Here is a 16,717-nt window from a genome sequence, read left to right as displayed (position 1 = left end):
CCCTGCACACGTATACACACCCTGCACGCACTGTGCGCACCTGCACTGCCACGCCTACGCCACGCCTACACGCTGCACACCCTACACACTGCGCACGCCTACACTGCACACCTACGCCTGCACACCCTACACACCCTGCACCTGCACGCACTATGCACACCCTGCACACTGTACACGCACTGTGCACCCTGCACACACCTACACACCCTGCACACCCTACACGCACACCTGCACCTACACACACTATACACACACTATGCACACCTACACACACACTATGCACTACACCCTGCACACCCTACACTATACACACACCACCCACACCCTACACACACACTCCCCACACCTACACACACACCCTGCACCTACACACACACCCTACACCTACACACACACCTACACACACACACATATACACCTACACACACGCACACTGTACTTTTCACACTATGCACGCCACGCACACACCACCTACGCACCCTGCACTATGCACCTGCACACTGTACACCCTGCACACGCACGCTATGCACCACGCACGCTATGCACCTGCGCACACACTGCACCCTACACTACACACCTACACACACACACACTATACACACCCTACACACACACTACACACACCCTACACACACACACTATGCACGCCTACGCACACCTGCACGCCCCTACACACTATACACGCCCTACGCACACCTGCCTCTACACTGCACTGTACACTACACACACACTATGCACCCTACACACACACACACACACCCTACACACGCATACCTACACACTGACCAGCGTCTGGTTGCCCTGCACACACACACACTATACACGCCTACACTTTCATACGCACCTGCACACACACACTATACACCCTACACACACCCTACACACACACTATACACACACCCTACACACACACACACACACCTACACACACACTATACACACCTACACACACACTATACACACACACACACACCTACACACACACTGCACGCCTACACACCGCACACACCCTGCACTATACACCCTGCACACACACACCCTGCACACTACCACCCTACACACTGTCGCACACACCTACACGCACACACCACACCCTGCACTGACCAGCGTCTGGTTACCCTACACACACACTGACCAAACATATAAGCTGCTCCTGCTGGTTATAATTCCTACAATAATAATACTCGACTCCCGCCAGACGAGAAGTTGTACACCCTACACACTCTACAATACACATACACACACACACACACACACACACACCCTACACACACACACACACACACACTCCTACACAATTCTACACACACACACTGACTAAACGGACAAGTGTTCTACACAATTCTACACACCCTACACAATACCCTGACCTCAAACGTGAGAGAAGTTGCCTTGTATGACACCCCTACACACACACACACACACACACACTATACAATACACCTCTACACACACATTGAGCAAACGTGAGAAGCGTTCTTACACACCCTTGGCCACACACACAATAATAATACTATACAATAATAATTCCTGCTAATAATAATACTGACCAAACGATAGTTGCTCTACACACCTAATAATAATTCCTACACACACTCTACACACTCACCACACACAAATTCCTGCCAATAATAATACTCGACTAAACGTATAGTTGCTCTACACACCTCTACAGCAATAATACCCTTCCTCGACCAGACGATAGTTCTCAAAGATGGCGTACTCGCATACTCCAGCTTTACCCTCTCTCTGTCCCAACCAGACGGGTAAAGTTTTGTTCGCTTAAAAAAGTGTTTGTCCTGAAGTTTTACGTGTTCGTCTGCCTTACTACGTCAAGAGACTACAAGTACAGCAGGCAAAGACTGGATTATCTGCAAAAGTAAGTTTTTGCAGCTGCTCTGACTTTGGCAACAGAGATCGCGCTAAAGGAACTCTGGACTACCCGCCTGCAACACCGACTGGGCCTGCTACTCCTCCCCGAAAGAAAGCTGCCGGAAGCTGTGCGCAGGGAAGCAGAAGAGGGGCAGCGAGGGCGTCCGGCCAGGCTAGCGGGTTAGCCCAATCCACCAGCAATACCATCCATTCTCCTGGCAACGTGCGATCACTGGACAACAAATGGATCACATACGCACTGCTGAGATCAACGAATCGACAGTAAGTAACTGCTGCGTGCTCGCTCTTCACTGGAGACTTTTAATAAATGACAACACCCGGACTCTGCTGTACAGCAACTGGAGCAGCTAGCATGCTATCGAGCATGACAGGGCCATTGTAAAGGGAGGTAAATCACGAGGAGGAGGAATCTGTGTTTACATCCGCGACTTAATGGTGCCGACACTGTAGTAGTATGGTAAAACACTGCTCACCACTGGCAGAGTTTATGATCATAAAGTGCCGCCCTTACCTGCTGCCAAGGGAATTATTTGCATTCTGCTAGTCGCAGTATATACATCCCGGCCTACCAACAACAACAGCGATAAGAACGCGGGTTTAGTGAACTGTACCAGGCTGTCAGTGAACAACAGGATCTGCACACCCAGACGGTTTCACCATCTTCACTGGAGATTTTAACCATGCTGATCTAAAAACTGTACTTCCAAAGCTACACCAGCATGTTGATTTTCCAACAAGAGGAGATAACATCCTGACCTGGTCTACACTGCACACAAAGGAGCATACAAAGCCACCCCTCCCCACATTGGACTTTCAGACCATATCACTGTTATGCTAATGCCCGCGACATACAGACAAAAGGGTGTGTGCCGAACAAACCGTTTGTAAGCAGGTAAAAGTGTGGCCTGAGGGAGCCTCCGATGCTCTTCAAGACTGCTTTTGAACATACAACAGACTGGGAAATGTTTAAGCAGGCAGCCACTTACAACAACCGACAGACATAGGAGTATACAGACCACTGTAACCTCTTACTATCACCAAGTGCATCGATGATGTGACCCACACAAAAGACATCATCACTGGCTAACTGGAAGCCATGGCTGACAGGGATGTCCTTCAGGCTGCTGAGGGGCCAGAGACAAAAGCCTACAGAGCTGGGGATGCTGGCATGAAAACAGCTGCAGAGCCAACCTGTCCCCGCGGCATCAAGGAAGCAAAAAAGGAATACACTCACAAGATAACCACCCACTTCTTCAAAAGACAGCAGGAACGCAAAAGCCTATGGCAGGGCATTCAGGGCCCTCACGGACTACAAGCCCGCCACACAGAGCTGTGAGAGCAACATCCCTCTGCTCAACAACCTGAACCGCTTTTGCTCGCTTTGGAAGCACAAAACAGCACCTGCCCACAGAAGACCCATCCCCCTGCTACGAGCAGCCCCTGTGCCTCTCTGCCGACAGCTGTGAAGAGGACACTTGCTGCCATCAACACCCGTAAGGCAACAGGCTCCAGACAACATCCCAGGTCGCAGCTGAAGGACTGTGCAGGGGAGCTTAAGGATGTCTCACAGACATCTTTAACATCTTCCGAAGCAAGCCATCGTCCCATCATGTTTCAAAGCTGCCACCATCATACCTGTGTCAAGAAAAACTGCTCCATCCTGCTTCACGACTACCGCCCTGTGGCACTGACACCCATCATCATGAAGCTTTGAGCCGCTTGTCATGTCACATATCAAAGCCATTCCTCCCCCCCCACCCCCTGACCCCCCTTCCAGTTTGCAAAGCCGAATAAGCTGCCTACAGAGGATGCAATCTGCTCTGCCCTCCCACCCAGCCCTCACCCACCTGGAAAAAAGAGACTCATATGTGAGATTGCTGCTTATAGACTTCAGTTCTGCATTCAACACCATAATACCACAACAACTCATCTGCAAACTTGACAAACTGGGACTCAGTACCTACCTCTGCAACTGGTTACTGGACTTCCTCTGTCAGAGGCCCCAAGTAGTAATGCGGTTGGCAACAATACCTCAAGCAGCATCACACTGAGCACAGGGGCCCCCCCTGCTCAGTCCTACTCTTCACCCTGCTGACGCATGACTGCACTGCAACCTACAGCAACAATCACATAGTGAAATTTGCTGACGACACAACTCTGGTGGGTCTCATCACCAAGGGCTTACGAGACTCAATACAGGTTGGAGGTCGACCATCTGACCATCGCGGGTGCAGGGACAACAACCTCCTGCTGAACGTCAGCAAGACCAAAGAGATTGTTGTTGACTTCGGAGAGGTCACACCCAACACCTGCCACTGACCATCGGCGGTGCTGTGGTGGAGAGAGCGAGCAGCACCAAATTCCTGGGGTGCACATCAGTGAAGACCTCTCCTGGACCACCAACACTGCATCACTGGCTAAGAGAGCTCAGCGCCGCCTGTACTTCCCATGAAACTCAGGCGAGCAAGTGCTCCACCAGCCATCATGACCACATTCTACCGAGGCACCATCGAGCATCCTCTCCAGCTGTATCGCTGTGTGGGCAAAGCTGCACTGAATACAACAGGAAAGCCCTGCAGCATAGTGAACACAGCTGGAAGGATTATTGGTGCTTCACCTCCCTGAAGGACATTTACACCCACCTCACCACCAAGGCTTACCAAAAATTGTGAGTGATGCAAGTCACCCGGCCACAATCTGTTTGATCTACTGCCCTCTGGGAAGAGGTACAGAAGCCTGCGCCTCCCAAGACTACCAGACTCACCAACAGCTTCATACACCAAGCCGTGGGATGCTGAACTCTCTCCTCCTCTCCCCCTCCACCCTCAGCTACATAACATCCTGGACATTGGACCCAAAATGGCCGCCTGCACTACTCCACTTGCACACTTGCACATCTTGCACACTTGTACACTTTACAACTGGTGTTGTTGTCCTGAAACACAACACTTCTGCTGCTCTTACATAACTTGCACCACTATGCCACTTTCTTCTTTACTTAGGTCAAACAGAACTACCCAAGCCTTTTATTGGCCTGAATTTGCACTAGTATTTTTATTGACTGTCTATGCACAATTTCAACCACATTTTGCTGCTCTTATTTTTTTCATTATTATATGTGCCCCTCTTATTTACTTATTTACTTACTTTTTTGTTTACTTGAATGTTATGTTTGTCTGTGGACCTAAATTGGTAAAATATGTCTTGTCTTCACCGTGGGATAGTGAGAAACGTAATTTCGATCTCTTTGTATGTCTGGAACATGTGAAGAAATTGACAATAAAGCTGACTTTGACTTTGACTATCTGGGCCTCTCTCCCCAGCAGAGCTGCTCCTATCTGGGCCTCTCCCTGCATCTCTCCCCAGCAGAGCTGCTCCTAGAGCTCCAGAGCGGCCCCAGAGATGTTCTAGAATGCCCATATTTATGCTATTGTGATTGGTGGAATAGCAGCGTGGTAAAATCTTGAATCTAGCATGTATGGTGTGAATCTAGAGTCTAGCATGTATGGTGTGAATCTAGCATGTATGGTGTGAACGTACAAGACTATGCAAAGTCATATACTCCCATCAAACTCCACAGACAGATTTTCTGTCGCCCAAGCAATGACTGCATACCCATACCGTACCAAGACCAAATAATCTTGGGGTACCAAAAAGGAGCTCAACACGGCTCGGTTGTTTTGGCACAGTTCGCAAAATTTTGACAAAAGGGACTGCAATAATTGTGACCATGCAGTACTGTGCAGTTAGTGGAAATGCCCCATAACTGACACCATAGGAGTGTGTGTATGTGTGTGTGTGTGTGTGTGTGTGTTTGTGAGACAGTGAGAGGTTCAAGTACTGCATTAAGTCACAGCAATTCACATTACAGTAGCTCATGCATTTGTTCTCATGAAACCATTAATTCATTCATCCATTCATCCAAAATGCATACCCAAATTAATGTCATGTTATTTGCTAATATAACTATGTCATGGTACTGTAATCATGGTTGGTAGTGTAAGTGCATGTATAAAAAGGCTGAGAGTGTATATGTGTCTGTGTGTGTGTGTGTGTGTGTGTGTGTGTGTGTGTGTGTGTGACAGTGTCTGGAGCAGTGCTTCCATGCAGATGGAAATGGACTCCCACTGGAAACACTGCACACTGAAGAGTACAAGGTGAGAAGACTGATGCTGGAGTTGATTGATTGACTTATTGGTTGGTTGATTGATTGATTGACTTATTGATTGATTGATTGAGTGAGTGAGTGAGTGAGTGATTGAGTGAGTTAGGGAGTGACTTACAAACTCATTAGCCAATTGATTAATTATGCAGGCCGTCAAGGCCATCAAGCTTTGTGATATATTTAGAGTGATTCCCTCTTTGACTCTCAGGTTGTGATATATTTAGAGTGATTCCCTCTTTGTGATATATTTAGAGTGATTCCCTCTTTTACTCTCAGGTTGTGAGAGCTCATCTAACACAGAATGCATTGAACAGCAGGCAACTGATTGAGAAGTTCCTGGAGAGAAAAGTATATCAGCAGGTAAGCGTTCAGGAAGCTCATCAAGTGGACCTCTAGTGCAGTGTTTCTCAAACTTTTTCAGACCAAGGAGCACTTAACCTCACGGACCACCTAGCTAAAAAAAAAGAAGAGTAGACGTACTTACGTATACAACAGTATATTACACAATAGGCCTCACCTTGCTTATTGTGTCAGAGGATTCATATGATTTAAACTGGCGTAGCATACATAGGCATGTTGCAGAACTGTTTGAATTTACATACAAGTTGGTTCAATATTGCAAACAACTCATCTATATTATATTTTACCACGTCTGCTTGCGGACCACTTGGGATAGCTTGCGGACCACACTTTGAGAAACACTGCTCTAGTGTTCCCCTGTCTTCTCCTCCCACTAACTGCCCAATACAGATATGAATAAATGGAGGAATGACTTAACATATCTGTGTACACCTACGTGTTGACAGAGAGAATGAAAGATGTCACTGATTCCCTAACCTGACTCCGCCAGATGGATTGCTTTGCATTTGCTCGGCATATCCATATCCACATTTTCTCCATCGCAAATAGCCAGACTAATCTGCTAGTAAAATAAAATGGAGCTCGCGAGATTAGGATGGTCTCATGAGGCCACTGACTCCCTGTCTGTAGACACAGTATACTGTATATTGCTCATACTTGTTACACATACACTTGTTGTAGATAGAAAGATAGAAACACTAATACTAAGCAAGAACACACAGGCTACTACTGGCCAATCCTCTCCAATTGTTTAGAATTGGACTCTGGGCGTTTGGGAACAGCTGAGGGAGGAGGCTACTTGAAACTGCGAGGTTCGGTCGGTGTGAGCGAGCGGACTTTCAGTTGACAGTAATTAACACCCTTTTGAACAATCTAAGCTGTGCGAACGTCAGAGGGCGGTCTACGCTGATTCATCATTAGTGAGACACGAGGACAGCTGCATGCAATTCCTGTCAGCATAACAATAGAGGCTGTAGCTGAAGCGTCAGCCCTCATTTCAGCCGTCCTCGTTTAAGACGGACGCGGTCAAGACGAGCAAGTTTACCTGTGCAAGTTCACCGAGCACAGGCGCCGACAAAAGCAAAAATGTGCCATTCCACCATATCTGTTATCACCGGCCATCGCAGAAAACGACATCATGCCAAAAGGGGCAGAAATCTGCTTAACCTCCAGCAACTTAAACGGTCCTCACCTACAGAAACCTCCTTCTCCATGGGCTTGTGGAACTGTCAATCCGCAGTCAACAAAACGGACTTTATAGCTGGCTATGCCAACCACCTTTCATTGGAACTCCTTGCTCTCACTGAGACTTGGATCAAACCAGAGAACACTGCCACCCTGGCTGCACTCTCCACTAACCTTACACTATCCCACACCCCTCGCCTATCTGGACGAGGAGGCGGGACGGGCCTGCTGATCTCCAACAAATGGAAATTCACCCCGCTACTGCCTTCAAACAAATATGTCTCATTCGGAATTCCATGCCATCACAGTGATCGCCCCAGCAAAAACTCTCACGTGCTGGTCATCTATCGCCCTCAGACCAACTAGGGCGACTTTATGGTCGAACTTGACACTCTGCTGTCCTCCATCCCTGAGCATGACTGTCCGCTTCTTGTTCTCCGGTGATATGAACATCCACTTAGATGCCCCAGGCTCAGCGGACTTTTTTTGGCCCTGATCCACTCCTTTGACCTCAAACTGGTTCAAAGCCCACCGACTCACTAAGCTGGCAAAGAGCTTGACTTGATCTTCACTGAACTGCAGCACAGACACCCTCATGGTGACGCCTCTCCATCTTTTCTGACCACTTCTTCATCCAGTTCAACGTCTGCCGATGGTCCTCAGCCGATGGTCACGTTCCGCTGCAACATCCGGAACCTGTCTCCAACGCACTTCTCCTCTGTGGTTGCCTCCGGTCTACCTCCACTCAACACCTTCTCCTCTCTGGAGGTTAATGAGGCCACAGACTGGCTCTGCTCCACACTGAGCTTCGTGTCAGACGAAGCTGTGCCCTCTTACCACAAGGCCAGCTCGATCCAAACACTCTCATCCATGGCTAAATGATACCCTCCGATCGCAGCGCACCAAGCTCAGAGCCGCGGAGAGGAAATGGCACAAATCCAAACTAACTGATGACCTCACAAACTACCAGACACTCCTGACCTCCTTCTCAGCCAGCATCACTGCTGCTAAGACGGCTTTTCTACAATGACAAAATCAACAGCTACAGACACTCAAAACTTTTTCTCAACCTTCAAATCGCTACTCAACCCTCAGCTGCCTCCTCCTCCATCCAGCCTTACTGCAGATACCCTCTCCTCATTTTTTTTACAAACAAAGTGGCGGCAATCAGCAGTCAATTCTCTACATGCCCACTCAACGCATCTGACTCAGATACCGCCTCCTACAACCTCTAGGGACTGCTGGAACATCTTTTTTCAGCATTCACGCCTCTCTCCGAGAGTGAAGTATCTAGACTCCTGACATGCAGCCGTCCTACCACATGCTCGCTGGACCCTATACCTACGAGCCTACTTCAGTCCATCAGCCCGACCATCGCTCCAGCTATCACACATGTGATCAATGCCTCGCTAACCTCCGCACATTTCCAACAGCTGCTCAAATGGCCCGGTAACACCGTTATTTAAGAAAGCTTCTCAAACCCTGCTCAAGTCGAGAACTACCACCCTGTCTCACTCCTGCCTTTCCTATCCAAAGGCATTGAACGAGCAGTCTCCAAACAGGTCTCTGATTTTCCTTTCACAGAACAACCTTCTGGATCCAAATCAGTCTGGGTTCAAAAGCGGCCACTCTACCCGAAAAAGCTCTCTGCTGTCTGTAACAGAAGCCTTAAAAGAAGCCAGGGCAACCGCCGGTCATCAGTACTCATTCTGCTTGACTTATCGGCTGCCTTTGACACGGTTAATCACCGCATCCTTCTCTCTATACTCGCTAACATGGGAATCTCGGTTCTGCTCTCTCCTGGTTTGAATCCTACCTCACAGGACGCCTTCGTTTAACGTTATCATGGCTAGGTCAGCTATCTGCACCTCACCATCTCACCACAGGGGTCCCCAGGGCTCAGTGCTGGGCCCCTTCTCTTTGCTATCTACACCACCTCCTTGGGACAGATTATCCGTTCGCATGGCTTCTCATACCACTGCTATGCAGACGACACACAGCTCTATCTGTCCTTTCCACCTGATGACCCCTTGGTTTCAGCACGGATCTCGATTGCCTCTCAGACATAGCTACATGGATGAAGGCACACCACCTCCAGCTGAACCTCTCAAAGACTGAACTGCTGGTCCTCCCAGCTAAACCTATCATACACCACAACATCAACATCAAATTTGACTCCCTGTCTGGTTTCACCTACCAGGACTGCAAGAAATCTAGGAGTTGTTCTCGACAACCAACTAAACTTTCAGATCATGTTGCCTCAGTCGCCCGGTCATGCCGTTTCGCACTCTACAACATATGGAAAATCAGGACTTACTTGACTCAAGATGCTACCCAACTTGTTCAGGCAATAGTCATCTCACGACTCGACTACTGCAATGCCCTCCTGACAGGTCTCCCAGCCTGCGCAGTGAAACCACTTCAGATGATCCAGAACGCAGAGGCGCGCCTGGTCTACAACCAACCCAAAAGGGCACATGTTACCCCGCTGCTCATCCAGCTACACTGGCTACCAATGGCGGCCCGCATCAAATTCAAGGCTCTAACGCTTGCCTACAAAGTAGTCTCCGGTTCTGCTCCCACCTACTTGAATGCCCTCATACAGACATACGCTACCTCCAGACCGCTACGCTCCTCAGACGAACGACGTCTAGCTCTACCATCGGTACGCTCAAGCCAATCCAAACTTTTCTCATCTGTTGTTCCTCGTTGGTGGAACACACTGCCAGTTCCTACAAGGGCAGGGACATCCTTCTCCATTTTCAAAAAACTCCTGAAGACCCAGCTCTTTAGAGAACATCTCCTCTCATAGCAACACTTACAACAAGTCTTACTGATCCTAGCACTCACCAGCCATCTTAAACTGACAAGTAACTGTTAAAAACAGCACTCACTGATGCACTTATTCTTACTGTACTCTAATGTTTTTTAAATTGTCCTAAAATTGTTGAGAATTGCTCTAAAACTGAAACTGTTTACCATGTTAGTCGCTTTGGCTAAAAAAGCGTCAGCCAAATGTAATGTAATACTACACCTTGTTCGAGCTTTGTCATGGCCGCTTTGGTCCCTTTTCTTCCTCCTCCTGCCAACACAGCTGTCTGGGTGATGTGGCATTAAGTGATGTGTTAAGATGTCTGTGTTCTCTTCATCAACAGAAGGTGTTGAGTGGGGATAAGTATGGAGCAGTGACCCTCATCACCTGCTACAAGCGAAACGATCAGAAGCTCCACGTGGAGGTGCTTAACGCCAGCAACCTCATCCCTCTGGACTCCAATGGTGAGAGGAGGAAGAGGAGGAAGAGGAGGAAGCTTTTTGAGGGCGGCCTCAAGAAAGAGCTGGTTACAGCCAGAGCAGATTCAATGCAGTCACAATATAACCAGAACAGAACCAGGGCTAGAACATGACTAGAATACAGCCAGAACAAGGTTAGAACAGAGCTAGATCAGGGCTAGAACAGGATCAAAATAGAGTCAGAACAGGGCTAGAATAGAGCCAAAACAGGGCTAAGACAGGGCTAGAATATTCATGGTTTTCATCAGGTACCTAGATTATGAATGCAGACTGCATGGTGCTTAATACACCTGTGAAAAGGGACCTGATGAAACCCATGAATAGCCAGAACAGGGCTAGAATAGAGCCAGAACAGAGAACAGGGCTAGAATAGAGCTAGAACAGAGCTAGAACAGGGCTAGAATAGAGCTAGAACAGGGCTAGAATAGAGCCAGAACAGGGCTAGAATAGAGCCAGAACAGGGCTAGAATAGAGCCAGAACAGGGCTAGAATAGAGCTAGAACAGGGCTAGAATAGAGCTAGAACAGAGAACAGGGCTAGAATTGAGCCAGATGGTGGTGTTAGAGTTCTAGTAAGACAGAAAAAACTGGCGCGAGTGACTGAGGTGCTAGACGAGTCTGTTTTGTATTTGTATGTGGCTTTTTGATTGGAAAGAGAGAGAGATTGATGGGTTTTGTGTAGCACTTTTTAAGCATAATTTGAATAAATTGGAAGGGATTTTGACAGGCAAACTGTGTAGAACCTCATGATGATATCACAATAATGTTCTCTCATCCTCGTCTCCCCGATGTCTTCCTCAGGTGCCAGTGACCCGTTTGTGCAGCTCTCTCTAGAACCGCGCCATAACTTCCCAGAAGTAGAACCTCGAAGCACCAAGATCAAAAGCTGTGACCTCAACCCTCTCTTTGAGGAGGGCTTTGAGTTGTACGACACATTTGTATTATTTCATTTAACATATACCTTTTGTGTAAAATGCCTGTATTGCAGCTGTTCCATACTGAATGTATATTAAATATACTGACATTAAGTATACTGGGATGATAGACATCCCACTCAACAAGCTCACCTTCCAATAGTCCAACCTGAAAATGTTGGATTTACATGTAAAGAAGGAATGTATTGAGTGCCACCTAGTGAATACTTTTGGTAATGCATACTTCATGTGATTAGATTGATTCCTGAATGTATTTTCTGTGCGTGTTTCTGTGTATATGTGTGTGTCTGTGTGTGTGTGTGTGTGTGTGTGTGTGTGTGTGTGTGTGTGTGTGTGTGTGTGTGTGTGTGTGTGTGTGTCTATCTTCCTGAGACAGTATGGTGTCTCTGGAGCAGTGCCAGGCTCCGGGAGCATCTCTGGTGGTGACGGTGCTGGATCATGACACGTTGCGTAGTGACGACTTTGAGGGCGAGGCCTTCCTGTCCCTGCGGGCTATCCCAGGGGTGGGGGGCATCGACACGTCCCCCGCACAGATACGCCTGCCCCTCATGCACCCTAAACCCAACAGTAAGACACACACACACACACACAACCCTCGACTTCCTCTCTCCCCAAAAGCAGCTCATGGTCATCTGGAGTCCAGTCGCCTGCAGTTGGGTGTATGATTTATGCTCAGTGCGATTCATAACAATCAAAAGTGTTCTTTTTCTCGTTTTTTGTAATGCAATGTTTAATTGAAACAGTTGCCGTTTTCAATTACCCTGGAAATCCAGAGTTCTCGCGAAAGCACAATTTGAGGTCCGGAATCAGTCAGTAAACATTGGTCCTAGTCTTATCCAATTGTGTGCATTGCTTGGTGCCGCCCCCCGAGTTGGGCCATTTTCATTACTCATAGCCAGACCCTAAATCTTTCTTCTTTTTTTTTTTTAAATTACAAGCTGCTTAGATGTATTTCTAAGAGTTGAAATTCTCAAATCTATTTGTTCAACCTCTACATCATCTGTGCACCTCTTAAAAGCAATTTATCACTTTGAACAAACAGCAAATGCTTTCACACACATGCAATTGCTTGTGTACAAATGGCTGCTGAATTTAACCTTATCAATTTTTAACGTCATGTTGGTCAACCTGGGTTTTACAGGATCTCTATTGAATAGTCCTTCCCCCCAAAACATTTAGGCATTAGTTCACTGCTTGACATATGTAAACGAACCTGTAATCTGAACCAGTTCTAATGTGATAATAAGATGATGAGGATAATCTTACCATTTCTGTTTCACTTTTTTAGAAGTGCTGGAGGAGAAGTGCTGTTGGTTTTGTGTTGTTGTCTGGTAACATGCTACAGTATAAAGAGTGTAAACTTGTAAATCCTGTCTGATCTTCTAGTCTCTCACATACAGTAAAGTGTAACTTTTTACTGTTGAAATTTATATATGCATTAGACGGAACAATTGCGGCCTAAGAGGCACAACATGGAATCATTTTTCCATGACAACATGGAATCATTTTGACTATCTTGTTCATAGCAGTGACACAGGAACTTTGCATTCTGATGGCGTTAACATGTTGATTGGCATACATATTTGATTTTGAGACGTATTCTAGGCTAAGCATTTTGAGCAAGTTACACTGTGAGGTGTAGTTTGCACAAATGGTTTTGAGAAATGCACTTGCTGTTCAAACATACAGTAAATGATTTGAGAAATGCACCAAAACGACTGAGAAAAACTGTATGTACTGAACTGTAAGCGCAAAGTTCATGGATCATAAAATAGTTTTAGAAGACTGGTCTAATTGTATAACGTACACGCCGCTATCACGTCTGGTGTAGACAGTTCCATTTGATTTGAGTGGAAGCGAATTGTTGCAGCAGACGCTACGCGGAGAGAACGCTTCAGTCGCGTGCTCCGTATAGCCTCCCTGGAAGTCCCGCTGCATAATCGGTTGGCTAGAAACAGAGAATGTGTTGCAGTGTGAAAGAGTTGTGCCCATGTGGATGTGTTGCAGTGTGAAAGAGTTGTGCCCATGTGAATGTGTTGTAGTGTGAAAGAGGTGCCCGTGTGAATATGTTGTAGTGTGAAAGAGGTGCCCATGTGAATATGTTGTAGTGTGAAAGAGGTGCCCGTGTGAATATGTTGTAGTGTGAAAGAGTTGTGAATGTGTTGCAAGAGTATTAATCTCATTCCCTTGCCGGTGAAAGAGTGAGTGTATAGTGCTGTTGTGAAAGAGTGAGTGTATAGTGCTGTTGTGAAAGAGTGAGTGTATAGTGCTGTTGTGAAAGAGTGAGTGTATATTGCTGTTGTGAAAGAGTGATCTTACATTTCTGTTATGACAGAGTGTATATGTGTTGTCTTGCAGAAAGCATATACTTGTGTTTGAAAGTGAAAGAGTTGTGAAAGAGGGCTCTTGCATTACTGAGGTGAAGGTGCATATTTGTGTTGTCCTGTAGGTGAAAGTGTATATTTGTGTTGTCCTGCCGGTGACAGCGTATACATGTAATGTCCTGCCGGTGACATCGTATATTTCTGTTGTCCTGCAGGTGACAACTACCTGAAGCTGCTGGAGGCTCGGCGGGATGATCGTGAGGCGCAGTCGTTCGTGAAACTACGGCGACAGAGGGAGAAGAAGTCACAGGAGGCTTGAGGAGGAGAGTGGTGTGGAAACCCCCCCCCCTCTCTCTCTCTCTCTCCCCCCAGGATCACTCATCTCTCTCTCTCTCTTCCTCCCCCCAGGATCAGACAGCCCTCCATCCACCAAATGTTGTCTTGTTTACACCACTAAAATGCTTCTCTCGAGGAATGTTAGTGTGAAATGAAATGAACCATGGATCATACTTCATGTTCTGCCAAACCATTATCCATGTCTTTCTCACATGTATGTTCTCTCTCTTCTAGACACTGTTCCACCTCTCACATAGATCTCTGTTTTCTCGCTAGGTTTAGCACATCAGCTTATTTATCTACTCTGTATAAACACATCTGTATGATTTTGTAAAGTGTCTATGTAGCGTTCTGTTGAAGTTGAACCTAAAAACGGCTCAGCTTCATCCATGCCGTCAGGCTGGAAGTAACTGCTTATACTTTCACCGGATGTGGCCCAGAATCAAGCCTGATCTGGGCCGCCTCTGCCTGAGCAGGTAAATGCAATAAAAGGACTGAGGCTTAGACTGACGTGTGTGTGTGTGCGTGCGTGCGTGCGTGCAGAACGTGACGTGCGTTGAGGGTTTGTGCCGAGTGCTACACTCTCAATTTGCAACTCTGTAGTGTTGCATGTGGACCATGACGTGCGTTGAGGGTTTGTGCCGAGTGCTACACTCTCCGTACTCCCTAAAGGTAACCGTCGGACTGGTGATGTTGTTAAATGAGGGTTCTAAACGAAAGAACACCTTAGGAACTCATTTCTTATGAGCTTTCTCTCGGCTCTACCTTGACTACCTTGAAGCTCACAGGAACCATCATCGCGTGAGCCTGCAAAATAAAACAACAGTGGGTCCATCCAAAAATATACATTTGTTTATTGTTCTATACAAAAAACAATAACAGACTTCCACACTGGAGTTGGGTACCAACGCAGAGAGAGCGGCTGCCCGTGGACAAGGGAACCTCTGGCCCTGATGCGGGCCAGTTCCGGCTGACCCCGGGTCCGCCACCCTCCGAGCGCTGGGGAGCTGATGGCAGCTGTTGTCACAGTGAAGCTCCTCTGCCCAACGCAGCGCCCGAAATCTGCCAACCTCCTTTCTCCCCGCCCCCCTCTGCAAAACTGGCCAATCCCCACGAACCACCACGCCCACACTGGGGGTGGTGCTCTCTGCTGATTGGCTGTGGAGGGCGAGCATGTGAAGATTATTCAAATATGTCTAGTAAGCGTCTTACAAGTGTTCACATAGCAAATTGAACTGAATACTATAAAGTTGGGTGCGCAAAAAGCCAGTCAACTCCATGAAACCTAAAGATTATTTGGTTAACAGACACATTATTATTTTTATGAAAAATATATACAAATATTCTCTCGCTCTACAGAAATGGCTGAGTCAATTTGCTGTGATTGATTGTTTCTGTCTGTTATCCCCTTTTCCCATTGACGGAACAAGCGTTTTGTGGAAAAAAAACAACCTGAGTGTTCAACAGAGCAGTTTGAGAGGGGAAATGGCACCTCTTTGAAAGTCCTTTTCTTTTTCCTTTCTGTATCAATTGAAAAAGGTCATTTACACTGATTTCTATAAAGCAAGAAGTTAGACAAAGTTGAACTAGAAGAGACTAGAAAACAGACAGGATGCAACTCCTCCCTCCAGCTGTTTGTTCATCCCTGCGCCGGTGGGGTTGCCATGGCGAGGGTTCTAAAGGGCCTACACAGCCTTTGTTGATGCTCATGGAAAATTCTAGAACGGTCCCCCAATTACAACATATAAAATACATTCTGAGAATGTTTTCCTAGGGAATTGTTTTTGCGTAAACAATGCAACTCAAGGTAACTGTACAAAATGGGCCAAGTGCTGTGTTTGAATAAGACCTAAGACAGACCAAACAGCTGGACTTAAGAAGTCTTATATCCAATAACACAATTAGAGTACATTCATTTGCTACCCAATCCAATGTTGTGTACACGCACATAATTCAAATGGAACTCTTTGAAACGTCACACTATGTAAAAAAAAAACACACAGTTGAACGTTGCCGCAACTTGATATCTAAATACAAATTCATTTTTTAAGTCCACAGTCACAAATACTAACGTAAACGTCTTTGTGCTTTTGTTGGTTTGGAAATACTTCATTTTTTTCCAGTATCATTCCAATTTGATACGTTTTGTCTGTTGGTGACTGTGTGTGTTTGTGTGTGTATGTGTGTGTATGCACACGAGGAACAGAGTAGTAGCAAATGTCATGATCG

The 16,717-nt window shown here is 46.7% G+C and overlaps 1 protein-coding gene across 1 annotated transcript in view; it reads left to right on the top strand.

The window, feature by feature from the left end:
* The window catches only part of unc13d (unc-13 homolog D (C. elegans)), a 48,496-nt gene extending 33,414 nt beyond the window's left edge, over positions 1-15,082 (top strand). Inside the window, exons 29-34 of the mRNA XM_048244859.1 lie at positions 5,979-6,050; positions 6,335-6,418; positions 10,759-10,879; positions 11,695-11,818; positions 12,205-12,395; positions 14,368-15,082. Coding sequence (XP_048100816.1) covers positions 5,979-6,050; positions 6,335-6,418; positions 10,759-10,879; positions 11,695-11,818; positions 12,205-12,395; positions 14,368-14,471 — 696 coding nt within the window. The 3' untranslated portion in view covers positions 14,472-15,082. The remainder of the gene's footprint in view (positions 1-5,978; positions 6,051-6,334; positions 6,419-10,758; positions 10,880-11,694; positions 11,819-12,204; positions 12,396-14,367) is intronic.
* Positions 15,083-16,717: the final 1,635 nt, after the last annotated feature.

Source organism: Alosa alosa, chromosome 6 (assembly GCF_017589495.1).
Source record: "Alosa alosa isolate M-15738 ecotype Scorff River chromosome 6, AALO_Geno_1.1, whole genome shotgun sequence".
NCBI classification, from domain to species: Eukaryota; Metazoa; Chordata; class Actinopteri; order Clupeiformes; family Clupeidae; genus Alosa; species Alosa alosa.
This window is presented reverse-complemented; position numbering and strand designations above follow the sequence as displayed.